At 34.7% G+C, this 27,711-nt stretch overlaps 1 protein-coding gene and 1 pseudogene across 4 annotated transcripts; one reads left to right on the top strand and one right to left on the bottom strand.

The window, feature by feature from the left end:
• The first annotated feature begins 6,701 nt into the window (after positions 1-6,701).
• Positions 6,702-18,951, top strand: LOC142622358 (uncharacterized). 4 transcript variants are annotated; one of them, XM_075795808.1, is made up of 9 exons: positions 6,702-6,995; positions 9,737-10,264; positions 10,506-11,604; positions 11,725-12,006; positions 12,118-16,251; positions 16,342-16,990; positions 17,078-17,410; positions 17,655-17,936; positions 18,085-18,951. In XM_075795808.1, the coding sequence occupies exons 2-7, from the start codon at positions 9,753-9,755 to the stop codon at positions 17,284-17,286; spliced, it is 6,885 nt and encodes a 2,294-aa protein (XP_075651923.1). In that variant the 5' UTR covers positions 6,702-6,995; positions 9,737-9,752; the 3' UTR covers positions 17,287-17,410; positions 17,655-17,936; positions 18,085-18,951. The 4 variants fall into 4 exon arrangements, with proteins under 4 accessions (XP_075651923.1, XP_075651924.1, XP_075651926.1 ...); XM_075795809.1 differs by lacking the exon at positions 18,085-18,951 and adding an exon at positions 9,598-9,632 and having other exon boundaries at positions 17,655-18,076; XM_075795811.1 differs by lacking the exon at positions 18,085-18,951 and having other exon boundaries at positions 9,740-10,264; positions 17,655-18,076.
• A 2,123-nt stretch (positions 18,952-21,074) lies between these two features.
• LOC142621186 (nuclear intron maturase 3, mitochondrial-like) lies at positions 21,075-27,098 on the bottom strand (annotated as a pseudogene).
• Positions 27,099-27,711: the final 613 nt, after the last annotated feature.

Genomic DNA, 27,711 nt, shown 5'->3' with positions numbered 1-27,711 from the left:
GAAGGGTGATGCAGCTTGATTTTTGAATCATAGGAACCTTATATGGCTTGGTATTATAGTTTTCATTCACAGATGAAGTGCAAAAATATTTTTTGTTTCTATGCCATAAACAGAACAAAGTGTTCAGCCCATTTGTGCGGGGATGTTGGGGGGGATTATTCCGTGGAGGCAACAAATTAGTTTCTTCTTCTTCTTTTTTACCTTGTACAAAGGTTGCTGCTGTATTGATGATAATGAGATTGGTTTTTTATTTTTTTTAAACTATGGGCCACAAGTAACACTAGCATATGCCCCAGCTCTAAATTAAGGTTTCTTTTATTGCAATGATCCTAGCTACATAATAATTAGATCTGACGGTGTAAAACCCATTCTTGGAATGTGACCAAAACATAGCATCATTTATCCGATAACAAGTTAGGGGAACACATAAAATTGTCTCAACATTTCCACTATCAAAGTATAAAGACTTAAAAAGACTTTTTTTTTTTTTTTTTTTTTTAATTTTTAACTATGGGCCACAAGTAACATCCATCATAGTTTAAACTACGGATGTGCTCAGTTCGATTCAGTCAGTTTTGTATGTGTATGGCCAATCGAAACCGAATATTTCGGTTTGTGAAATTCTCAACCGAAATGGTTTGAAATCAATCGGTTTCGGTGGTATTTCGATTTTAGTTGGTTTCGGTCGGGTTTCGGTTTTCCAAAGAGAGGGTTATTGATATTTTCAAAACCCTAACTTTAATGAATTAAACACATTAAAAAAAAAAAAGCAATTAAGCAATAGAGTAGTTGAACAAAGCTGGTGAACGAAGTTGATATAAAGCGACAGAGAAAGAAAAGAGAAGAGAGAGAAAGAAAAAAGAAGAATCATACCTTGAGAAAAGAAGGAAGATGATCGTGTTGTGGGGAGACCGGTGTGGGGAAGCCATCGTGTGGAGGCCGGCGGCAAAAAGAAGATTTGGAGTGACTGTGGAGTAAAACTTACCAATGTGAAGGGTCTCTCTGTCTCTCTTACTTATGTGTGAGAGTGGAGGGCTGGAGGTTGTGTTTTGTGTGTGAGAGTGAGAATGAGATGAGTAGGGGTGTGCAAAATATCCGCTTAACCCGCCAACCCGCCCGCCTTGTGCGGGTCATTAAGTTAGGCAGTTTGGATTGGGCAGGTTAGACCCCTAAAATTGCGGATTGGATTGGGTTATGGATTAAAAAATTGTCAACCTATTACAACCCAACCCGCCCGCTTAATTATACATACATAAAAAAAATATATATATATATTAGTTCAAATTGTTAAGTATTTAAAGTTAATCAATTCAACTAATAAAATTTTACAACTAATTAATAATCAATTCCCTAAACAGAACTAGTCTTTAAAAAATTCCTTAAACAAAATCTAAAAAGTCAACATTGAAACCCTAAACACCTCTACCTACCACCTATCCCATTTATTTCAACCATATGTACAGTATACACTTTGTGGCTCTAGGTCTCATTTTTTCTTCTCACCTTTCACTTTTGGCTTTCACCTTCAACCACTGTCTTTCCCTTCCTCTTTCTTCTTTAACCTTTTTGCAGCCTATTTCTTATCATTTTAATTCTTCACCGACAATCACAAAGGTATGCAATTGCGTTATTGTCTTCTATTGTTTAAATATTTTGTCTTTTTTTATTTCAGTTTATGTCATTTGATCTGTTTATATATTATAAAATGTGATATAATATTACAAGTAAAGCCGTTTTGGCAAGCAGGTTCATTGTATACTCAAGTTAAATATGTTATATATTACATAAGAATACAGTTCATCTAATTCTTTGTCTTTGTCTATTTTTTTTTTAATCCTTGATGTGACTTTGGAAATTTTAAAACTTTGAGTTTGTTGATTTAATTTTCCTAAGTTGTAAGGCAGAGCCTACTATTTTTAATTTCCTAAGTTGTAAGGCAGAGCCTACTTTTGCTAGAGATGATATATCTTTTTTTCATTGACCCTATGTTTATGTTAGAATTGAGATTATTCAATAAAATCTACCTTTAGTTTTTTTGTGCATTAGTTATATTTTAAGATTATTCAATAAAAAATTGTAGTTTGTGATTTTTTTTTAAATGTTGTTAATGCCAACCCGCCTAACCCGCCGAGTTGAAACCACCAATATTTGTTACCAATCCGTCGGATTTAAACTTTGGTGGTTTGGTAGCATATTGGAATTTTCTCAACCCACTAGTGGCGGATTGGATAGAAATATTGGCGTTTACCCACCAAATCCAACCCGTGCACACCCCTAGAGATGAGAGTGAACCGTGTGCTGGGGTTTTTAAATTTTTGTTTTAGTTTAATTAGTTTACCTAATTAATTTAAGTTTAATTAGATATTTAATTAGTTTAATGGGTTAATGGGCTTGATTATTTGCAGGGCTTGAGGCCTAATGCATGAATGCAATTGAAAGGCCTAGTTGCAGGTTGCCCAATATATTTAAAAGGCTGGCCCAATCTGATTTTATATTATATATATAATATTATAATAGAAAATATATTATATATTATTCGGTTCGATTTCTGCCGGTTCGGTGCATACATACCAAAAACTGAAACCAAAACTTCGATTTGTGAGAAATAGAAACCAAAATCGAACCGAACCGAAACTGAACTAAAATTTTGGACATGGTTCAGCCAATTTCATTCAGTTTTTCCGGTTCTTTGGTTTTATGCACACCCCTACATTATACCAACAATGTGCGGTGGTAAAGATAAAGACTTTAAGACTTAAAACGCTGTAATAGTTATCTTAATTTTATGTTTTTAGCAATACTTGCAAATTATGTCTTATTCAAAATTAAAAATAGATTCTTATAAAATAAAATAAAAAACTGTTAAAAATAAAGTGAGGCTAATAAAGTATATTCTCCGTTAAATTTTAAAAATATAGTTTAAACTTTAAAGTTTTAATAGCTTGCAATGCAAAGTGCAAATAATTTATAATTTAGACTTTTAGAGTGAATTAACTGAATTTAAGTATTTTTTTTAGTGAATTTAAGTAATTAATACATAAAACTAACAATATTTATGTTTTTGTTTTTTTGAGCTGACATTATTTATTATATTAGTCATGCAAAGACGCCGTCGTGTTACTAATACTAGGCGCATGCACAATATATATGAGAACCTGGAACTATGCAAATGCACTTTTAAAGTAAGACAGAGAAGTTAAAAGGTATATTATTCATTTGTTCTAATGTTGAATTTAAAAATTAATTTTTTAATTTTAAATCTCAGTTCTTAAAAGACAATTGCATGATTTTTCTTGCTTCACTTAAATAATTAATTTTTTTTAATAAATATATAAACAAACTCTTAACTTGGGTGAAAAAGCAAATGTAAAAAGAACTTTATAATGGGCGAAAATTAGCAATATAAACATGACTTCTCTGGTCAATGGGAACTTAGAGCCTGTCTTCCTTGTTGTAGTGCTTTAAATTTTTTAGTATTTTTACTATAAAGAAAAAACTATACACACCTGGTGAAAACGCAATATGAAAAGAACTTTTTTCCAAAAGAAAATATGCAAAGAGGTTTATAGTAGCCTTTAAAATTCTAAGGAAAATTTTAACGTGTCCTTTTTGTGTTTCACTTAAAAAGAAGAAAAAAAAGCTGTTAAAAAAATTGTCAACAAATAAAAAAATTGCCAAAAATAAAAAAATTGCTAAAAACTAAAAAGGTTACCTAAAAAGTTATCTAAAATTGTGTTTTTAATCGACACCACACGACCCAAATTTTAAAATAACTAGTGTGGGTTGCACGTGCGAGGCATGTGTTGCCCCTTTAGTGAGAGAATTAATATAGATTTTTTGTTTGTTTGTTGAAGAAGTATGAAATCATGTACTTAAATTTAAAATAGTTATTTGAATATCTATTTAGTATTTACTATGATAATTTTTAGAACCTATTTACTAAATGTAATATCTACTCACCGAAAAATGCTACAAAAAATGATAATGAATGTCATCATCTTTTCACAATATTTAAATTTTTGCAATAAACGATGATATATGCTATAATTTTTTTGAAGATCTTCATCAAATTTAATACTTGCAACCATCTACAATGAAGATATTGTTATTCATACTTCATTCTTTATCATCTTATTTTTTTAGTCCAGTTACGATGTTTAGCTTACTTATTTTTAATGAACACCCTTTTATGTAGGAAAAGAAATTAAAAAAAAATAACAAAATAATAAAAGACATCTGTCATCAAAGTTTCTATTAAATAAAATTATGAGTATAGAAGATTTAAACCTAATAATAGAACACCATATATCATCATTCTAACTTTCCAAGCATGACTACCAGTCTACCATATAATATTCAAAATACAAGAAGAAATTTTTGGGATATTAAAATTTAATAAGAGTATTTTAGACATTGCATAATGGAAATTTTAGAAATTATAAGATTTCGTTAGGGTTTAACTAAGATAGTAACAGTAGGAGTATATGCTCATTTACAAAATATAAATGAGGAAATTATTCAACTTTAATTTGGGGGGGGGGGAGAATGAAACTACCCCAAACATGAAGGAGAAAAGTGTTACTTCGTCAATTTGTGTGTGTGTGTGTGTGTAAAACAATGTGTTTTTTTTATAATAAAAAAAAAAACTTGAAACAATGTGTTAAAAAAATCAACCTAAAAAAATTATGCATAAAACAGTGAATTTTGGTTCAACAAATTGACTAAACCAAAAACGAAGTCTAGGAACACAACAAAATATTACGATATTTTTACAATACATTTATTTCTAGCTATGATGGGTTTTGGTATGATATTTTATTATTTTATTTTAAAGTAATGTTACATTCACAACATTTTTATAATAAATCCTAGGTAGTAAATTGTTATTGGTTTTAAATTAGGCTAACCACTTTTGACTGTGCATTAAAAAAAACAAATAACAAATAAAAAGCCAATTGAAAAAATTGTGCCTAAAACAATGAATTTTGGCTTACCAAATGTGACTAAATAAAAAAAGAAGCCCAGTAAGAAAACAAAATGTCACAAAAAAAAAAAAAAATCTTAGGAACATAACAAAATGTCATAACATTTTCGCAATTTTTTTTTTATTCCCAACTGTGGTAGGTCTTAGTTTGATATTATTTTATTTTTTACGTCCACAGTATTTTCACAACAAATCTTAAGTGAAAAATTATTACTAGTTTTAAAATTATACATTAAAAACAAATAAACAAAAAGACAATACAAGAAAATTGTGTGAAACCATGAATTTTTTGGCTCACCCAATTTGACTATATTAAAATATAAGTCTAATAATACAACAAAAATATTACAACATTTTTACAATACCTTCATTTTTAGGATCCGAAGAGATATTTTTTATTTTATTTGAGAGAAATTTTACATCCATAATATTTTTAAAACAAATTCTAAATAACAAGTTGTTATTAGTTTTAAATTGAGCCCACTACTAATATCACTTTTTTATCCATAAAAAATACCCTGCCACATAAAATTTGTTGTGAAATTATTGTGAAAATGTTGTGGACATATCATTACTCCTTAAATTTTAAAATCAAGCAATTTTTAACTTAATATTTTGGAAAATAGCAAATATGTCATATTGTTATTCTCTCAGTTAAACCTTAATAAAAACTTATGATTATTAAAATATTTAATATGTAATGTCTAAAATACTCCCACATAATTTTAACATCCCCAAAATTTTTGTTCATGTATTTTGAGTTTTAGATGGTAGTAATTCTCGGTCTCTTATTTTATTATTTTATTTTGACCTTTAAAAAATTGACACCTCAATAATTGTGAAAATATTGTAAGAATGTGTTGTATTAGTGTAACTATATATGCACATATAAATATTTAAAAGAAAATACAAAAAAAAGCACAAGCAAAACCGGCATACAGTGTAAAAAAGAAAAAATAAATAAAAAAAGAGGCCCATGAACGGTGCAGATTGTCAAATAATTGTGAAAATATTGTAAGAATTTTTTAAATTAGTGTAATTGAATATATACATATAAATAATAAATATTTAAAAGAAAAGACAAAAAAAGCACAAATAAAACCGGTTGGAAAAAAAAAAAAAAAAGCCAGTCCAAGTTGAAGAAACCAAATGCACTATGTAAAATTGTTTGCACATTGGAATAAATGTCTAAAATACTCCCACTAAATTTTAACATCCCAAAATTTTCTTCATATATTTTTAGTTTTAGATGGTAGTAATTGTCAGTCTCTTATTTTATTATTTTATTTTGATCTTTAAAAAATTGACACTTTAATAATTATGAAAATATTGTAAAAATGTGTTGTGTTAGTGTAATTATGTATGCACATATAAATACTTATAAGAAAAGACAAAAAGAGCATAAGCAAAACCAGCATACAGTGAAAAAAAAAAGCCCATAAAAAGTACAGATTGTCAAATAATTGTGAAAATATTATAAGAATTTGTTAAGTCATATAATTGAATAGGTCTATATAAATAATAAATATTTAAAAGAAAAAAAAAAAGCACAAACAAAACCAGCTGAAAAATAAAAAATAAAAAAAGCCAAAGCAGTGAATTACAGTAAAAAGAGCCTATGCCATCTACAGTAAATTTGGCATAGGCTCTTTTTATATAGTCAATAGAAATAGATTCCCGCACTGCAACTCTCAGCGCCACTTTTGAGAAAGCGTAAAAAAAAGAAAAAGAAAAAAAAAAAAGGAGCATCTTTCCCTCCTCACTAGCAAGTGGATGTACTCAGAAAACATATGTTAATAAAAAAGAGCAGTGGAAGTTTCTTGTAATTTTTCCTAAAAGGAGCACTGAAATTTCAGTTCTCTTTCATCACTTCCAAAAGTCAAAGTCCTCTCCTCAGTCTTTTCTCCTCTTCATTTGCAAATTTCAGATTGGATTTCTACTCACTCCGATTCGACGCATTTTCAAAACTACGCGAGTCAGGCTAGGGATCAAGTTATTGTTAAATTTTCAGGTGCGTCTCTTTGATACTCTCAGTCTCATCTATTGTTAAAATTTTGTGGAGTTTGATGAGTTGTTACAGTCTTTTATGGCTATGATTTTTGGACTAGATTATTTTAGTTTTAGTTTTTTTTTTTTGGTATTTTCTGGGTTTATGATGTTTGTGTTATTTACTGGGTTTATGATATGGGATCAGAACTTCAAATATCAACACCAAACCCTTAAAACTGAGATCTTTTGGATTTATTTCTGGGTTTATTTTTATGAGATCAAAGCTTTCATTTTTTTCAACTTTGCATTCTTCTTTTATTTTCAGATTGGGTTTGCGTGTAGAAGAAAGAAACGTGGGTAGCCATTCTGACATTGGCCCCACTTACTTTTTACAAACTAAAAACTGAGTTCAACCTTGGGTTCCAAGCAGGAATTTGAAAATTGAGAACTAATAAATTATGAAAATTGAGATGTGGGCTTGTTGAGAATCACTATACACTTTCAAATCTTTGAGACTTTGACCACACTTGCTTTTGCCCCATTTGAGCTCTATATTAAAATTTCTTTTATTGCGTAATCTTAGCCACATAATAACTAGATTTGACTGTGTTGTACTCATTGTTGGAATGTGACCAAAACATAGCATCATTTGTCTGATAACAAGTTAGGGGAACACCTAGAGTTGCGTCAACATCCCCACTATCAAAGTTTTAAGACTAGACCTAAGAGTTGTAATAGCCATCTTAATCGAGAATAAATTGGGTCAGAAGCTGGCGTAAAAGGTGTGTTTTATGCGAGCCAATCCTGACCCGCCACGCCAAATTTTTACCTACTAAACAATAAACTTTAACTCACAATTACCCTCAAATCTTCATAAATCAAAGCCCAATTTTACTGTGAAAATCACAGAAGTGACCATTGGAGATGGTGACAATGATGCTTATAGTCTGAAAGTGACACCAGACAAAACCACCAGGACCAGGTGGTTGTGCCGATGATGTTGGCTATTTTTTAAATATCAGTGACTTGGAGTTCTAGACCAAGTTTCTCTTCAATCTTACGGAGAGTAGCTAAAAAAAAAAAACAGCAATAACTCAGAAAAAAATCCTGCTGTTTACAAATCTCCAACAACTTCTTAGACTATCTTGCTGGACTCATTTCCAAAAGCTCTTGCGGTAACTATTCTTTTGAACAGTAAGATTGGGTTTTGATTTTCTGCAAATTTTGGGTTTAATTTTTCCATGACCTTTCACAGTTTTTGATGTCTTTTTACTTTTCAACTTTTCAGATATTATTTTTTCTCCTTGTCATCTATTTACCTTCTTCACTGACCTGACCGGACCTTTTTCTTCCCTCTCTCACTTTCTTCCATTCTCACTGTACCCTCTCCACCTCTCAGGATCTACTCATCGTTTAGTTCTTTGTTTTCTCTTAGGAGCATTGAAATTTCTAGGAAGTGGAAGTACTCTGAACAATATAATAAAACAAAGCAGTGGAAGTTTCTTGTTGAAAGCTCGAATTTGTGTGAAAACACAAGAGCTTGTTTAGCCCCCCAATTAAAAGTTACAGTTCGGTTGCTTTTACTTTAACTTAAACTAAGTGTGGAATAAAAGTAAATGCATGCGAACAAACGATAAAACTAAAAGAGTAGGGAAAAAGAATGCAAACACAAAATAACACCGAGACGTGTTATCGAAGAGGAAACTGAAGAACTAAGCGAAAAATCTCTTCGCTGCCCTCCAAGTGGTAATAAGTTGGAGTAAGTTGGAGTACACAAATTACAAAAGACCCTCCAAGCCTAGTCTACCCAATGTACTTGAGCTCTCTAAGCTCCTGCTACTAACTGACTTGACGAAGTCTTGTCTTTTCTAGCTTTACCGGATCACGTTATTCAGCCTGATTGCATCCGTTAATGATTGGCTTCTTCCAATACTTCTCAGCAGCACCAAAACCTCACTTTACACTCAGATTGGGTGTGATAAGTGTTTCGGCTATCAACCACTCAAAGATTTGGATATGGAGAGGTAGGAATAGAGGAAAACCACAAGGGAATGTATAAATGATTGTGGGTATGACAATCTCTAACTCTCAAGGATAATTCCTAGGGATTTTTCTCTGAAAAGCACTCTTTACAATATGTGGGTAATGAGAGTATATATAGTGTGGGTAAAGATTTGGTAGAGCACAAATGACAAAATAGTAAAACAGAATATTTCGCAAGTATTTTGCGGGAAGGCCTTACTCGCGAGACACTTGCGAAAATTCCAGGTTGTCATGACTCTTGGCATTCCAGTCATGTGCTCAACACATGGTTACTTTGCAAGTTAGCTTGTCGTGAGCTTCTTGTGAAATCCACTTGATCTTCAATGCAAGCTTCAGTCTTCACACTCTCTCTCACACAACCATTACAATAAAAATCCCATATAAATACGGAGAAAAAATGATTGAATAAAATTACAATCAAATTTGACATTGAATTAAAACCAACACAAAATATTTGTAAATAACAACGTTATACTTGTAATATTTCCAAAAAGGTGCAATTGAATTTCATCACTTATTGAATTTCTAGGTCCTCTCAAATTATCTTCTCAGTCTTCTCTCTCTTCATTTGCAAATTTCAGATTGGATTGGACGCATTTTCAAAACTAGGGATCAAGTTATTTCTTCTTCCATAATTTATTTTCTTTTTACTCGTTTTTTGGTTCCAAATTTCTAATTGATTATTATTATTTTTTTTTTGGTTTTTTTAAAATTTTGCAGCAGATTTATTTTTCTAATGGCTTTAATGGACATGGAAACGGACTCATCATCTTTCCCAAGTTCTTCTTCTTCCTTTGCCAGACGGAAGTATGAAGTCTTTCTCAGTTTCAGAGGCAAGGACACCCGCTACAAGTTTATGGGTCATCTATACGAAGCTTTGATCCAGAAAGGCATTTTCACCTTTAAGGACGACGAAAAACTTGAGAGAGGAAAACCCATTTCACTAGACCTGTTGAAAGCAATAGAAGAGTCGAGATTTGCTGTAGTCATTCTCTCAGAAAACTATGCATCTTCAACTTGGTGCTTAGATGAACTTGCAAAGATCATTTGCTGCAAAAATAAGACGGGAATGACAGTTCTGCCTGTTTTTCACTACGTGGAGCCATCTGATGTGCGGAAACAAATGGGAACTTTTGCACGAGCATTTGCTAAACATGAAGAAAAGGAGAACAAAGAGAGGGTGGAGAAATGGAGAGATGCTTTGACACAAGTGGGCAGCCTTCGTGGATGGCATTTAAAGGATTATTGGTAATTTAACTTGACTTATTTATTTCTTTTAAATGTTTAGATGACCCACTTCATATATGTAACTTTATTTGGAACTTTAAGCAAATCTACATACATGTTTATTCTACTTATTTTAATTTTGCCCTCAGCGAATCAATTTATATATTTTTGTTTCAGTCAACAGAATTAAACTTTAAATATGTATCGTATTCTTTTTGTGACCTATTGGTGGCTCAAACTCAATGCATATTGTTCATTGCAGCTCTGAGATAGAAAACATCAAAGATATCGTGGGATGGATATCACTTCACTTGAAATATGATGCATTATCATACATTTCCAAGGACCTAGTAGGAATATACTCTCGAATGGTGGAATTGGAGTCGTATTTAGCTCTAGGGTCAAACGATGTTCGCTTTATAGGGATTTGGGGGATGGGGGGAATGGGCAAGACAACTCTTGCTAGAGTCCTTTATTATATGGTTTTTGAAAAATTTGAAGCTTGTGGTTTTATTGAGGATATTAGGGAAAAATATGAAAGAGATGGATTACTTTCACTTCAACATAAAATTATTTATGATATTTTGAAGGAAAAAGATTTGGAAATAAGTGGTAAGTATGAAGGAGTTTTCGAGATCAAGAAAAGGTTATGTTGTAAAAGGATTCTTCTTGTCCTTGATGATGTAGACAAATTGGACCAGTTGAAATTCTTAGTTGGGGAGCATGATTGGTTTGGTCCAGGTAGTAGAATTATCGTAACAACAAGAGATGAGCATGTGTTGATAGCACATAATGTAAAGGAAATATATGAAGTTAATGGATTGAATCGTGAATATTCTCTTCAACTATTTTTATCAAAAGCCTTTAAAAACAAACATGTCCTAGATGATTATTTGGAGCTATCTAACCATTTTTTGAATTATGCTGGGGGCCTTCCGTTAGCTCTTGAGGTTTTAGGTTCATTTTTGATTGGAAAAAGTATTGCTGAATGGAAAAGTGCATTAGAGAGGCTCAAAGAATTTCCTGAGAGAACCATTCTCCAAGTACTTAAAATAAGTTTTGATGGGCTCCATGACACAGAGAAGAAAATATTCCTACATATTGCATGCTTCTTTAACCACAAGAAGAAAGATCATGTACTAGAAGTACTGGATAGTCTTGGCCTTTACCCTATCATTGGATTGAAGAACCTCATTGATAAATCCCTTTTGAAAATTTTGGATGAGGATATAGTGTGGATGCATGATTTACTAGAAGAAATGGGTAGAGACATAGTTTGTCACGAGTGCCTTGATGATGCTGGGAAGCGTAGTAGATTGTGGCGTTATAAGGACATTGAAAACGTGTTGAAAAAAAATAAGGTACGAGGTTATTTAGAGAATTTGAGCTCATTCCTTACCTTCTTGTTTAAAAATTTTGATAATTAAATATTTATGCTAATAAGATATTTCACAATTCACCAATTCTTTCTTGATTATTAGGGAATAGAAGCAGTTCAAGCCATGCATATTATGGGTACTTTTGATGAACAAGACATGCATATCATAGGTACTTATGATGAGGCCTTTTCGAAGATGTACAATCTTAAATTTCTTAGAATTCATGCTTCTTTCCACAACCTTCAACATCTTCCAAATTCTTTAAGAGTTCTCGATTGGATGTATTATCCTTCAAAATCTTTGCCTTCAACTTTCCAGCTAGATGAGCTTGTTTGGCTTTGTTTGCAACAAAGTAGAATTGAAGAACTGTGGATAGGAAGAAAGGTAATTTTGTTATTAGGTATCCTCACAACTTTGCATTTAAATTTCAATAAATTGGACACTAGGAAGCTCATTGACATGACTTCTTTTTTAACTTTTTCTTTCTTGTAACAGAATTTTGACAAGTTGAAGTTCATCTACTTGACAACGTGCTCCAACCTGATTGTATCCCCAGACTTCACTGGAGTCCCAAATCTTGAGAAATTAATTCTTGCATATTGTAAAAATTTACGTGAGCTTCACCCATCCGTCGGAATTCTTAAAAAGCTTGTTCTTCTTGATCTAAAATATTGCTCAAAACTAAGTTGTCTTCCAAGCAAGTTTGAAATGGATTCCCTCGTGACTCTTGATTTTATGGGTTGCTCAATACTAGAGAAAATTCCAAAATTTATGGGAAACATGGAACACTTACAGAGGCTTACTTTGAATTACACGGCTATTTTGGAACTACCTTCATTAGTTGGACGCTTGATTGGCCTGACTTCATTAACTATGATGGGTTGCAAGAATCTTGTGTGTCTTCCTATTACCATTTGTAGTTTGAATTCGCTTGAATGCCTTGATCTTTCTAAGTGCTCAAATTTTGACAACTTGCCGGAGAACCTAGGGAATCTCAAAGGTCTCAAGCAGCTTGATTTGAGTGGAACGGCCATAAAAGAGTTTCCTTCATCAATTGAAGGGTTGACAACCCTTACTTTCTTGACTCTCAAACATTGCAAGAATCTTGTGTGTCTCCCTAGCACCATTTGTAGTATGAATTCGTTTGAATGCCTTGATCTTTCTGGGTGCTCAAATTTTGACAACTTGTCGGAGAACCTAGGGAATCTCAAAGGTCTCAAGCAGCTTGATTTGAGTGGAACGGCCATAAAAGAGTTTCCTTCATCAATTGAAGGGTTGACAACCCTTACTTTGTTGACTCTCAATGATTGCAAGAATCTTGTGTGTCTTCCTAGCACCATTTGTAGTTTGAATTCGCTTGAATGCCTTCATCTATCTGGGTGCTCAAATTTTGAAAACTTGCCGGAGAACCTAGGGAATCTCAAAGGTCTCAAGCAGCTTCATTTGAGTGGAACGGCCATAAAAGAGTTTCCTTCATCAATTGAAGGGTTGACAACCCTTACTTTGTTGACTCTCAATGATTGTAAGAATCTTGTATGTCTTCCTAGCACCATTTGTAATTTGAATTCGCTTGAATGCCTTGATCTTTGTGGGTGCTCAAATTTTGACAACTTGCCGGAGAACCTAGGGAATCTCAAAGGTCTCGAGCAGCTTGATTTGAGTAGAACAGCTATAAAAGAGTTTCCTTCATCAATTGAAGGGTTGACAACCCTTACTTTATTGATTCTCAAAGAATGTAAGAATCTTGTGTGTCTTCCTATTACCATTTGTAGTTTGAATTCGCTTGAATGCCTTGATCTTTCTAAGTGCTCAAATTTTGACAACTTGCCGGAGAACCTAGGGAATCTCAAAGGTCTCGAGCAGCTTGATTTGAGTGGAACGGCCATAAAAGAGTTTCCTTCATCAATTGAAGGGTTGACAACCCTTACTTTGTTGAGTCTCAGAGATTGCAAGAATCTTGTGTGTCTTCCTATCACCATTTGTAATTTGAATTCGCTTGAATGCCTTGATCTTTATGGGTGCTCAAATTTTGACAACTTGCTGGAGAACCTAGAAAATCTCAAAGGTCTCAAGCAGCTTCATTTGAGTGGAATGGCCATAAAAGAGTTTCCTTCATCAATTGAAGGGTTGACAACCCTTACTTTGTTGACTCTCAATGATTTTAAGAATCTTGTGTGTCTTCCTATTACCATTTGTAGTTTGAATTCGCTTGAATGCCTTGATCTTTCTGAGTGCTCAAATTTTGACAACTTGCCGGAGAACTTAGGGAATCTCAAAGGTCTCGAGCAGCTTGATTTGAGTGGAACAGCTATAAAAGAGTTTCCTTCATCAATTGAAGGGTTGACAACCCTTACTTTATTGACTCTCAAAGATTGCAAGAATCTTGTGTGTCTTCCTAGCACCATTTGTAGTTTGAATTCGCTTGAATGCCTTGATCTTTCTGAGTGCTCAAATTTTGACAACTTGCCGGAGAACTTAGGGAATCTCAAAGGTCTCGAGCTGCTTGATTTGAGTGGAACAGCTATAAAAGAGTTTCCTTCATCAATTGAAGGGTTGACAATCCTTACTTTATTGACTCTCAAAGATTGCAAGAATCTTGTGTGTCTTCCTAGCACCATTTGTAGTTTGAATTCGCTTGAATATCTTAATCTTTGTGGGTGCTCAAATTTTGACAACTTGCCGGAGAACCTAGGGAATCTCAAAGGTCTCAAGCAGCTTGATTTGAGTAGAACAGCTATAAAAGAGTTTCCTTCATCAATTGAAGGGTTGACAACCCTTACTTTATTGACTCTCAAAGAATGTAAGAATCTTGTGTGTCTTCCTAGCACCACTTGTAGTTTGAATTCGTTTGAATATCTTAATCTTTGTGGGTGCTCAAATTTTGACAACTTGCCGGAGAATCTAGGGAATCTCATAGGTCTCAAGCAGCTTGATTTGAGTAAAACGGCCATAAAAGAGTTTCCTTCATCAATTGAAGGGTTGACAACCCTTACTTTGTTGAGTCTCAGAGATTGCAAGAATCTTGTGTGTCTTCCTATCACCATTTGTAATTTGAATTCGCTCGAATGCCTTGATCTTTGTGGGTGCTCAAATTTTGACAACTTGCCGGAGAACCTAGGAAATCTCAAAGGTCTTAGGAAGCTTCACTTGAGTGGTACGGCTATAAAAGAGCTGCCTTCATCAATTGATGGTTTGACAACTCTTACTTTATTGACTCTCAAATATTGCAAGAATCTTGTGTGTCTTCCTAGCACAATTTGTAGTTTGAATTCCCTTGAATGCCTTGATCTTTGTGGGTGCTCAAATTTTGACAACTTGCCGAAGAACCTAGGAAATCTCAAAGGTCTCAGGAAGCTTCACTTGAGTGGTACGGCTATAAAAGAGCTGCCTTCATCAATTGATGGTTTGACAACCCTTACTTTATTGATTCTCAAAGATTGTAAGAATCTTGTATGTCTTCCTAGCACCATTTGTAGTTTGAATTCGCTTGAATGCCTTGATCTTTTTGGGTGCTCAAATTTTGATTACTTGCCGGAGAATTTAGGGAATGTTAAAGGTTTGAAGAATCTTGATTTGTGTGGAACATCTATAAAAGAGTTGCCTTCATCAATTAAAGGCTTGACGAGCCTTACTTCATTGACTCTACTGTCTTGCAATAAACTTGTGTGTCTTCCTAACACCACTTGTGGTTTGAAGTTGTGTGGTGCTCTAAATCTTTCAAAATGCTCCCAATTTAAGAACTTGCCAGAGAACCTATGGATGATTGAAGGTCTAGGGGAGCTTGATTTGAGTATAACAGCTATAGGAGAGTTGCCTTCATCAATTGAACGTTTAACTAACCTTACTTTATTGACTCTAAGATATTGCATAAATCTTGTGTGCCTACCTAGCACCATTTGTAGTTTAAAGCTGCTCAAATCTCTTGATCTTTTTGGATGCTTAAAATTTGATAACTTGCCAGAGAACATAGGAAACATGGAAGGTTTGGAGCTACTTAATTTGTGTTGGACAGCCATAAAAGAGGTTCCTTCTTCCATTGTTCTCCTTAAAAATCTCAAACAGCTTTGTATCCATGGATGGAAGTTATCTGGATTTTATTCCCGGCTCGCAAGTCCTGAGTCGATGGAACCATTATGGGTTTCATTTTCTTGCTTGCCAACAAGTCCTACCACGGAAAGAATATTTTTGCCTTCATTTGTATATTCTTCCTTGCAAACAATTCCAGTTCCAGTGGGCTTATCATTGCTTTCCTTATCAGGTCTACAATCTTTGACAGATTTGAATCTTAGTCACTGTGATCTTTGGTCAATCCCCAATGACATTGGCTGCTTGTCCTCTTTAGAATACTTAGATCTAAGTGGAAATAGTTTTCTTTCCCTTCCTGAAAGCATGTCTCAACTCTCTAATCTTCGAAGACTCTATTTGGAGGGTTGCAAGAGACTTCAATCATTGGAAAATGTTCCGTCAACTATTGATTCCATAATTGCAAACGATTGTATGTCTCTAGAAAGATTGCCAGATCTGATTTATCTTTCTGGGTCAAATCGCACCTATTTGCAATTCCTGTTTTTCAACTGCTTCAAATTGGTTGACGATAGCATGCTACGAGGCGTTAATAACATGCTTCAGGTCTGTCTGTCTGTCTATCTCTCTCTCTCTCTAACTCTCTCTCTCTCTCTCTCTCTCAAAGTTTTAAATGTTATGCTTTGTATATTTCAGGGACAAAGTGGTAGACTACCAAAGAAGTTACAAATTATTATTCCTGGAAGTGAAATTTCGAAATATTTTAACCATGAATGTACTGGTCATGAATTGAAAGTACAAGTGCCTTCTAATTGGTCTATTCCGCCGATTAGAATTGCATTTTGTGTTGTTTTTGTACCCGACAATTGGCTTGAATGCCCTCGTAATTTGGAGCTTTCATTTATAATCGATGGATTTCCAATGAATGAGGGAGAAATTTCTGGTTCTAGGAAAGAATATGGTACAATTAAATCACATCACCTTTGGCTGACCTATTATTCCTATCGGAACGGATTTCATCCTCTTACGATTAGAGCATCTTCCCGGAACTTGGAGGTGGAAAAAATTGGAGTCCGATTCATATACCGGCAAGACATCGAAAATCCCAGTAAAACTTTGGCACAGTGCATCAACAACAGCAGCATCGTAATCCATCATGATATTGATGATTCAATTGCAGAAGGTAGTGGAAATAAGCGAAGCCATGATGAGGATGATGGGGCAGGACCTAGTGAAGAATGCTGCTCTATTTTGGAACCACCGTCAAAAAGAATTCAAAGGCTTGGAGGATTTATAGCTGATTCTGAGGATTCTAGTCAAAGGGAATTTTTCGACTTCTTTGCAAGTAAGTCTTTTATCTTTCTTCTCACTTTCAAGTTTTAACTTTTACCAGTCATCATGTACAACTACTTGTTGGTGCACTTTTATCTAGTGGATGGAGAGGATCAAATGTCCAAGAACCTTGAAGCCATTCACGAAGGTAGTAGTTACCAAGACATCGTAGATCTCAATCTAACTATGGCACAAAGCAGCAACAATAGCAGCACACTCTATAAGGGTCTGGTGAAATCTATCGTGATATTGAACGATTCAACCGCAGAAGGTAGCAAAAATAAGCAAAAACGTCATGAGGATGATTAGGCTGGACCTAGTGGAGAAGGCTACTCTAATGAGGAGCCACAGCCAAATTGGATTTATAAAGTTGGAGAATTTATGGCTGATTGTGAGGAGTCTAGTCAAAGGGAAATTTTCGACTTCTTTGCTAGTAAGTGATCATCTTTCTACTTACTTACTACTTTAAAAGTCGTCATCATTTTTTTTGGGGATGTATTCTATCCTTTTTTTTTTTTTTTTTTTAAATGTTAACTTTAAAGTATTGTGCTAGTTGTGAACTTCAAAAATTAAAATCATACCATATCAATTTTCTTTTCTTTTTTTATTTATTTTTTTAATCAGGTTGGAGTAATAGAAATTTTTCTTGTTTGTCATGTTGGTGAACTTTGTTTTAGTGGAAAGAGAGTAAGAAATGTCCAAGACATTGAAGATCCCAATCAAACTATGACTCAGTTAAGCATCAACAGCAGGACACTCTGAGGATCTGGGGGATCTACGCCATGATCTTTAAGATTCAATCACAGAAGGTAGCAGAAATAAGCAAAGCCGTGATGAGGATGATGGGGCTAGACCAAGTGGAGAAGGCTAATCTAGTGACGAACCCCATCCAAAGACTACCAGGATGTTTGGCTGATTCTAAAGAATTTAGTATAAGGAACGTTTCGACTTCTTTGCTTGTAAGTCATCGTCATTCTTCTTGCTATTATAGTTTAGGAGTCTTGATGTTCTCTTTTATTTTGGGGAGGGGAATCCAATGAAATTAAAGTGTGGGTTTTGTTTCTCAGGTTTAAATTGGCTTGAAATTTTGTTTTTAATTTGTCACAGGTATAAATTGGAGTTTTTCTTCTTGATTTTTATACTAGCATTGCGAGAGGAAAAAAGAAAAGTTCAAAGTATTGTGCTTGTTAACATCACCTTTTGGCACTCACATCCCAATCACCACAAACTCAAAAATTAAAATTATTCCATATATCTATTTTTTAAATAGTTTTTTCATCATGTTTGAAAAATGCAAATTTCTCTTCTTGGCTTGTTGAGGCACTTTTATATAATGGAAGGAGGAGACCCAAGAAACTCAAAGCCTATCGCGGTGGTAAAAGGGATAGTTATGAGAGAGATGTTGAAGAATTAGCCAAGGAGGGTCATTCCTCTCACACCCACCTTGGCACTCGCTCAAGTGGGCAAGAATTAATCAAGGAGGGTTACTTTTTGCTGCATGTGTGTGTGGCTTTGTTTATTTGGTTTTATAGAGTTTAAGCCATGGCATTAAAGATTCTCTTGTCCCATGCTTTTGTGCTATTTTGTAACCTCCCATTTTCTTAGTGAAATATTCTGTTAGACACTGTCCGTGGATGTAGGCTTAAAGCCGAATCACGGCCGTGGATGTAGGCTTAAAGCCGAACCACGTAAATCTTTGTGTTCTATGTGTGATTGTTTTTTCTATTTCAATTTCACATAACATATTATTATTTTGTTACACACACCAAATAAGCATAAAATAACCTACTATTAGTTTGTTACACACAACTAATAAGCATAAAAGCTTCCACTAACTCAGCAGTTTGTGATCAGAGCAATGTATGCTTATGAAATGAAGTTGCATTGTTGTAACAATTGAGTGCCCTGCTGGGCTTGTAAAGTGCGGCTGCAAATGTAGCTGTTTGCACTTTGGTAGCAGAGAGGGGTTGTTTGAGTGTTGTATTTGTTGGGCTGTTATTTGTATCCAACTTTGTTTGAAGTTTTTCTTCTAGTGTTTTATAAATAAAAATGAATTATTCATTAAAAAAAATTCTCCTAAGTTTTGTTGTATTAATATAATTCTCTTGGGCTATTGGTCGATTTATGCTTCTCTGCTAGGGACAAACAAGATACCTAAGAACATTTAGTTATAAGTTACTAAATTTTGAATCATCTTGAAGTTTTGACAGCAACAGAAGAAATCAAACCACCTGATAGTATCAGTATCTTAAAGAGCAATGAGTAACTTGATCATCCTAGGGCGATCCATGATATTTGTAAACGCAGCCAACCACCTTTCTAACAAGCTCTATTGCTGCATTTCACACAGCCTCATCAATTACTCAACTGTGCTCTTAGCATATTCCTCTTCCTCTTCTACTCTCCTTTCTTCTTTCTCTAAAGTCTTTCTAGCCAGAAACGGACTCAAATTTTGTCATCATTTGCTTGGAACTTATTATAGGCATCAACCAAACCTTGGGGCAATTGATCTTTAATGTGCCTTATAGAGAGAAAATTGCGTGCAGTAAGAATCTATTGCCATTCTCAATAATTCATTTTAAAAGTTTTAAGAACTTATTAGTTTTGAATTAGTTGGATTAGTCGAACTAGGTTGTATTTCTAATACTCCTACGCTATTTTCCTTCTTTTTTGTGTTTAAATAGAGCAAAAATTCCATGCAGAAGCAAAATTATCAATTCCATTTTCTTCAAGTTATTTATCAGGATGAATCAACCCTCCATCCACCTCGTCCAAAATTTCAGTATATTTCACTAATTTCTGGTCTGGTTGATATAGAATTTTTGGCTAATATGTGAACAAAACATTAACTTATTTGTTGGTCATTTTTTATTTAAAAAGTTTTACTCAAAATATGAAATTAGAATTTGATTGTTTGATTTGATGTAATGAGAAATTTGAACCCAATGATTAGGAAGTGGTCAAAATCATGTCATACTAAGCTGGTTGAGCAATTTAAGTTATTGACTTGATTCATCTTAAATTGTTTTTCTTGATTTGATAATTAAAATTTGGTCCTTTTAGGCTAAACTCTTATTCATCCTAAATTACTGGGTTTTTGTTATATTATAAACCTCTTTGTTGAGTAATAATTATGATAAGAACATGTATTATTTGATAATAAATAATGCTTGAATCTTTGAATGAGCATTATTTAGGACCTTAGCCAATGTATGAAGTTTTCACAAAATGACATGTTTTCTTTCAATTACTCCATTTTGTTAGGGTGTGTGTAGAAAAGAACAATAATGAATTATGCCTTGTGAAGTACAAAATTTATCAAATTCAGTTGAAGTACATTCACCTAAAGGTCAAGCCATGGATTGTTAGTCCACAATAAGCTACCATTAAAATGCCATATGTTACCTAGTGTTGACGACTTCTAGAAGAATTTCAAGTGCCTAAGCTCTTCCTGATCCAAAATTATTTGCCTCCTCTTCATTAGATTCAGCTAGACTAAAAGAAACAAAAGAATTCATATCTGAAGCAATTTGAAAATTTCTGCCTCTAGTGCAAAAAAATTCAATCTCAATTGTTTGATTACTTGATAATCCCATTCACATCATGATGAAAAACATTTTTTTTTTGTTCAAACTAGGTGCCCACCTTAATAGTATTTTGAACTTATTGGGCTAGGTTTGGCACGTGACATAAAGTTGAAGGTCCAAGGTTTAATTCACTACACTATCAGTTCATGGGGTTTGGGGGTGTTTCCTAGACAAGTAGTTTAGTCTAGTCAAAGGCTAAGACACCACTCCTTTATATATATATATGCTAACAAATGTCCTTAAGGCATTGGTTAACAATTCATTTAAAAAAAATTTTATGAGAAAAAAATTAATGTTTTGACAGCTTTTTTCATTTCCTATAAAAGTAGTGTCAAAACTTTCATAAAATGGATTGTTAACCAATGCCCTAGCACTCGTTAGCATGACTCTAAAGAGAGAGAGAGAGAGAGAGAGGTTATGTGTCTCGGTAAAACTAGCAAAATACAGAATGAAAAATCTAATCTTAATTATAGAAACTAACTTCCATCTTCAAAAACCACATTTCTCCACAAACATATACCCATTAAACTTGATATTGCAACTGCCAAATAATGAAACAATGACATTCATTCTGTCTCACCAAAACTTAAACCTCAAAAGCCTACAAAACATTACACTTCATTAGTAACAAATCCTTATTCAGCAAGTATGGCCAGTCTGCCAAAAGCTCAGCCTGCTTCGTCACAAAAATGATCAACACTTTCCTTTCTGAAGTATTCTTTTTTATTTAGAGCCTTGAAATCCAGTACCTCTGATTCCAAGATAACTCAAACAACCCCACAGCAGCCATTCCTACAACAAACAACCAAAAAGACCAGTTAAATGGAAACAAATGTTCAATGCTAACAATAAAAAATTTGTAAGCAATAGGGAAAAAAGTATATTGCATTTTTCAAAAGTGCCAAACATTGACTAAACTCTGAAAGCAAAAGAAGTAATTAGAATACAATTCAATCATCAAAGAAAAATGAAGATTAATTTTCAAGTCAATGCAGGCATATACACATACATCACACGTTATAATTCTTTTTGCAAAAAATGGCTGTGCTTAAGTTTGAACTTGCACTCCTTTGGTTAGCCAATCGTACAATTAGGAGTTAACAGAAACTGAGTTAAGCCCAACTTCCTACTACTCAGACTCGACTCTTGCAAAAGATTTATAGAACTCAATATTGGCTCAAGCTTCATTCCAGTTTCAATATTTTGGTTCTCAAATCTCTTCCAAGCTAATTGCAAGCTCCAAAAAACTTCTAAATGCTAGTTGTTTTGAGTATTTAAACTTCAAAAGCTGATGAGCTCTACATCAAGGGTAAGGTTATTGCACAACTAAGGAAGCTACACCTGTGATGGCTTTTTATTACAGGAATGGCTACTCTTTTCGTCTTTTGTTTGCAAATGGAGAACCAGAGAGAGCAAAATCCATCTTATACATGAAAAGTTCATGGCATTTTCGATGTGGTGCTACAATCCCACAGAGAGATAACAAAAATGAAAATAATAAAATAATAAATAAAAACAGATAAGTTGAGAAGAATGTGCTGTACTGCTGTCTATGCCTGATTCCTAAAATGAAAGCATCAGATCAGTTTGAAGAGAAGAATATTCCCTCAGATCTATGATGGAGAACATCTATCAAACCAGTGCACGAGAAGAGCACAATAATGCTTAAGCTCAAAAGTCAGAAAACAGAATCCCAACCAAAAACTAAAAAAAAAATCCCTACATCATATATGGACAAAAAATCCTAAAATGAGAAACAACGTAAAGGAGATAAAGATCGAAAGTGCAAAGTTGTAACTTCAACGGCACTTAGTGAAATTTCAATGAACGGAAAAACGAAAGCAACATTAGCACTAAATTGCACGCATTTAGTGCTGTTCACTCAAAATGTCACAAAATTTAATTAACAAAGATTTTTTAAAAATAACATGGACATAAATCTCTAGAAACACTTTCTAATTGGTCAACCAAAAATTGGAAACTCATGGGAAAGAAGCTTCAATGAGACACAGGTTTTACCAGTCCCATTTCCCATTAAAACAAAAGAAGCTCAGGGAAAAAAACAAATGGTCCCCTTAGTTACAGTAGCCACTAACATTTTCATCAGACACGCCAAAGGAAATGTTTAGTCCGTCTGTGACTTACAAATAAAAAATTAAAAGAGTGAAATAATTAATGTACTTTATCCATTGCAAAGGCCTAAGGGTTTGCATGAAACAAACAACAAATTAAGGATCAAATAGCTGGTGTGGTGAGCGTGACAGTCAACATGAGATACTAACATAGAAGAAGGTAAGAAGGCACCGCAAAAACAGTTTAAGGAAAGACATGATTACCATATTGAAAGGATACTTAAGCAGGGCACAAGGATAGAATTTTCATGGACAAAATGGTTTTGTAATCCTATTCCGTCATAGTATACTGAGCAATGAGATAAATCAAGTGCTTAGGGTTGGGAAAACAAAGGATGCCTTTCACAAAAACCTAGAGAAGTTACAAAATAACCACCCAAAATCCTGGAGAAGTATTGGATAATGACTACTTGAATATGTTTTTCTATAATGTTTTATACTAAAATTTCACACGAGGATTTGTCACCACAAATGACAATGACTTTAAATCAATAAAAACACAAGCAATTTACACATCACCTACCTGGCTTCATTTCAGAAAAGAAATACAGAACAATTTCTTGAACAAGGTTCAGATCATTAGCAGCCACCAGAACCAATGCCAATTACGTAGAACTGCAGCAGAACTAGCAACATTCAGTCCACATCCACAAACGAAGTTCAGTCAATGTCCTACAGGGTGATATTCCCCATATATAAATCATTTATGTGATGAGAACAGAGAGGGAGGCATTTTCGATTGAGACTTTCATGAATTGCACCCATCCCTGGGACCCACTTCTCCTCAACAGATGGGTTCACATTCAAATGGTTCTGCAATAACCGTACCCGATAATAAACAGTATCCATTCTGTCACAGAAATGACCGATACAGGAACACGAAGGCTCATCAGAAGCCAACCTGATCAAAGTCAAAGATAAAGCCCCATCAACAGGCCTTGGATCCGAAAGATTTTGATCTTCCATCATTTTAACCTCTCTTTCATTGGGGAAGTACACTTCTTCATTTCCATTAAAATCAGAGACCTTCAATCTTTAGTGTAATGCTTAATGGCTTCACGTTTGGTTGACTCGTGCTTCTCTGCTAGAGTCAAAATGCAAGAGAACCTCGAGTGATAAGTTACTACAGTTTTAACCATCTTGAAGTTTTGACAGCAGCAGAAAAAATCAAGCCACCTTCTCCCTACTCCTGCATACCACTTGATAATATCAGTATCTTCAAGAGCAATGAGTAACTTGATCAGCCTAGGGCGACCCATGTTGTTTGTAAAACCAGCCTCGTCAAATCCTCAACCGTGCTCTTAGCATATTTCTGTTCCTCTTCCTCCTCCCCTCTCTCTTCTTCTTTCTCTAATGCCTTTCTAGCTTGGACCAGACTCAAATACTTGTCAACTTGCTCTTGGAACTTATCATAAGCATCGACCAGCTCTTGGGGCAATTGATCTCTAATGTGCCTTAAAGAGAGAAAATCACCTGCTGTCAGCATTTGATGCCATTCCCAACGCTCTTCCAGGGAACCCAAGAAATCATGGACCACTTCATCAGTCCAAATTCTGAAGATTTCTCAAACCTCATTTTCAATTTGAAAGTCAAATTCAAACCCATCACTTTGCTTCAACTTCTTAAAAACATGCTGCAATATCTTCATCCCCAGTATCTTTCTATTCCTCTCTCTAGCATTTTTAAATACTAAAGCTCTAACTTCCTTCTACCTAAGGTACTTCTACAGTGCCCTAATTGCTTTCTCAGTCATGGGAGGATGCAAAACTGAAGGTGGAACCGCCTGTAGTTCCATACTGTCTTCATTTTATCCGCCCTCAAATCCAACCTACCTTCTAAATATTTCAAAACTCAATTCTTGAAGTCCATGGTCAACATTTTCGACGCCAACATTATCACTAACATTTCATTCAAATACATGACCACATGCATCTTCACTGGCTTATAAAACAGGCCAGGCATCCAAACAAGCTGCTCCGATTTAAACTTTGGATTCTCCTGATTTTTCTGAAGACGCATATCTTGAATTTCTTTATCAAACCCATTAAAGTAAATGTTAATCAAAATTGAACACAACCCGCTTTCTTGAGGAAACCCCCTTCCTAAGTAACAACCACCCAATTCAATTCTCACCACCTCACACTCAAACAACCTCTATATTAAACCAATCAAAGTACGATCTTTTATTTTCTCTTCAATAAACAAACACAACTTATTTACATGCCTATCATCAAACCTTTCTCTATCAAATGTGACACAAAATCACCAAATAGGAATCTCTACTGAGTTCTTAAGGTACCTAACGACGGTGTGGCGTCCCATACCAACACGCCCACCACAATAAAAAGTTAGAAACCATTCATCATACACAATTTCCAGTACCATCCTAATAGCTTAAATCAAAACCTTTAATTTCATGTTGGGCAAGACCAAGGACTCACCTTTCTTTCTTGAGGGCATCATTGTGACACAACAAGCTTCAATATCGAACCGATTCTCATAGAGCTGACAGACCATTTCTTCAATATCGAACCGCCTTGAGACTGAGTGGAGAAGGGACTGTGAGTCAAGGGAGTTGAGGTAATTGTTGGATTGTGGACTGGTGAGGTTTTGGCAGGCGGTGAGGAGAACATTGGGCAAAGCAATGACGTTTAAGACAAGATTGGAGAATTTTCCTTGTGAGTATTGAGTGAGAACTAAGGCTTTGAGTTGAGGTTTTGTGAGGGTTTTTATGGGGTTTTGAGTTTGGGTTTTGGGGTGTGGAGATGGGTTTTGTAAGAGAGTTGAGAATAGTCTAAGAGAGGAACGATTTGGAGGCCTGAATTCAAGTGGGTATATTCTTCCGAGGTGTATAAGCTATGCGTTTCCAGATTCGGGTGCGGGTACGGGTGCGGGTGCGGGACTTGACAATTTTTAAAAAAATAGGGTGCGGGTGCGGCGGGCTGCGGCAATTAAAAAATTATTAAAAATATTTTTATTTATATATTTTATATATTACTAAGCATTTTTTATATATAATAACAATAGAAAACTCATATAATAATAATAATAATAATAATAATAATAATAATAATAATAATAATAATAATAATAGAAAAATAAATAGATAGTAATAAGTACACAAAAGTTTTTGATACTTATTATTGACAAAAGTATTAAAATAGATAAGGCTTCTCATATATAAATTTTTTTTAAAAAAATGTGATTTAATGGCTCACGAATTTGATATATATAACAGATATTAAAATTAATGTAGTTTCTCTTTAAAAAAAAGGAAAAAAAAAAAAGAAAAAGAAAAAAAAGGATAGATGTGGCTGTCACATGTTTAGTCACTGGTCAAAAAGGCACAACAAACAAAAAAGACAAAAAAAGAGCCTTTTAAGTTGGTGTTATCAAAAAGAGAGAAACAAAGCTCTTCCAAAAAAAGAAAAAGAAAAAAAAAAGAAACAGAACAGAAGACGCGAAGAAGACGGAGAAGCAACGATTTCCTTTTTTCGGCCGAAACACACTGATATTCAGCCGGTACGATCCGATTCGGCCCGGTTTGGCGCGAATCGGTGCGCGTCAGAGCCGAATCGGCGCCGTGTCAGCGCGAATCGACACATATCGCGCCGAAAAAATTATTTTTTTAAAGGCGGACGCGGCACGGATGCGCATGTAGCGGTGTCGCCTGCGCGTCCCCGCGTCGGACGCTGATGCAGCGGCCCAAATGCCGCACCCATGCTTCCTAGTGTATAAGCATCTAGACAATAAGAAGAGAAATGGAAATTTGGATTTTGGATTTTGGAACCTCCACTTTTGAATTTATGCCTGATTTCAAATTTAAGAGAAACTGGCCAAGTCTTTGCAAATAGCAAACTTTTTTTTTATTTTTTTTTTTATAGCAAATTACATTTTTAAACCTATATTTTATGCTGGTTTTAAATTATAGTCCTACTACTGACACTTAAAAATTCATCCAATTAAATTTTTTTTTTTTTTACTGGAAATACTACTAAACTTTATTAATCAGAAGAATTGACAAATACATCCTGATTGAGAGCTTGTTCAAGGAAACAAAGAGTCTTTTCACCCAAACAGACAAATTTGCAATGCCTAAAGCATGTCTTGCAAGTAAATGGGCTGGCCTATTGCCATTACAACCAACATGAGAGAAGTCTACACAACGAAAAGAGTGGGAAGTGGCTACTGAGCTATAGACCAAAGCAGCAACTAATGAAGGAGGAGAAGACAAGTCCCTTAAAGCACTAATCAACGTCAAAGAATCACTCTCGAGTGTAAAATCCTGAATAGAAATATCCTTAGCAAATTGAAGACCCAACTCAACTACCTTTGCTTCAGCTTCAATGGAGGGGAGCTTCAATCTTCTTACTACAGGCACCAGCCAATCGACCCCCGTCATCCCTTATCAAAATCCTAACACCTGCCATTCTTTGCTCCTTGAACACAACACCATCCACGTTGATTTTGTATTGGGTGGGAGAGGGAAGAGTCCATTTCACTGCTTCAGCTGGCTGCTTTGGACTCACAGGAACCTCCAAACAGGCTTGGTACTCATCTAAATACTCTAACGCCCCTTGCAGTAAAGCCTGACAAGATTTCTTCGCACCCCTATTTCTGCACTCATTCTTGTTCTTCGACCATATTGCCTAAGCCACCACAATCAGCTTCTCCACTTCACTGTGCTCCCATTGAGCAACCATTACCACATACCATAGCATATCCATGAATGACCTGAAGTGTTGGACCAATGATTCCCGAAACAGATCAGACATACACCAGATGTCACGAGCTCTCTAACAACACCAAAAGAGATGGCCCGATGTTTCTTCCTCCATTTTACACTCATCACAACAGCTATCCAAGAGCACTTTGCGCCTGACCAGATTCTCCTTTGTGGGCAGCACATCTCTACAAGCCTTCCAAGCAAAGTGGCAGATCTTATGTGGAATATTGCAACTCCATAGGTACTGCCAGAACTTCCTCAAGTGACTCCCATTAGACACGTCCCCCAC

This window comes from Castanea sativa, chromosome 1, assembly GCF_040712315.1.
Source record: "Castanea sativa cultivar Marrone di Chiusa Pesio chromosome 1, ASM4071231v1".
Lineage (NCBI taxonomy): Eukaryota > Viridiplantae > Streptophyta > Magnoliopsida > Fagales > Fagaceae > Castanea > Castanea sativa.
Note: the sequence above shows the minus strand (reverse complement) of the source record. Positions and strands in the feature narration are given on the sequence as shown.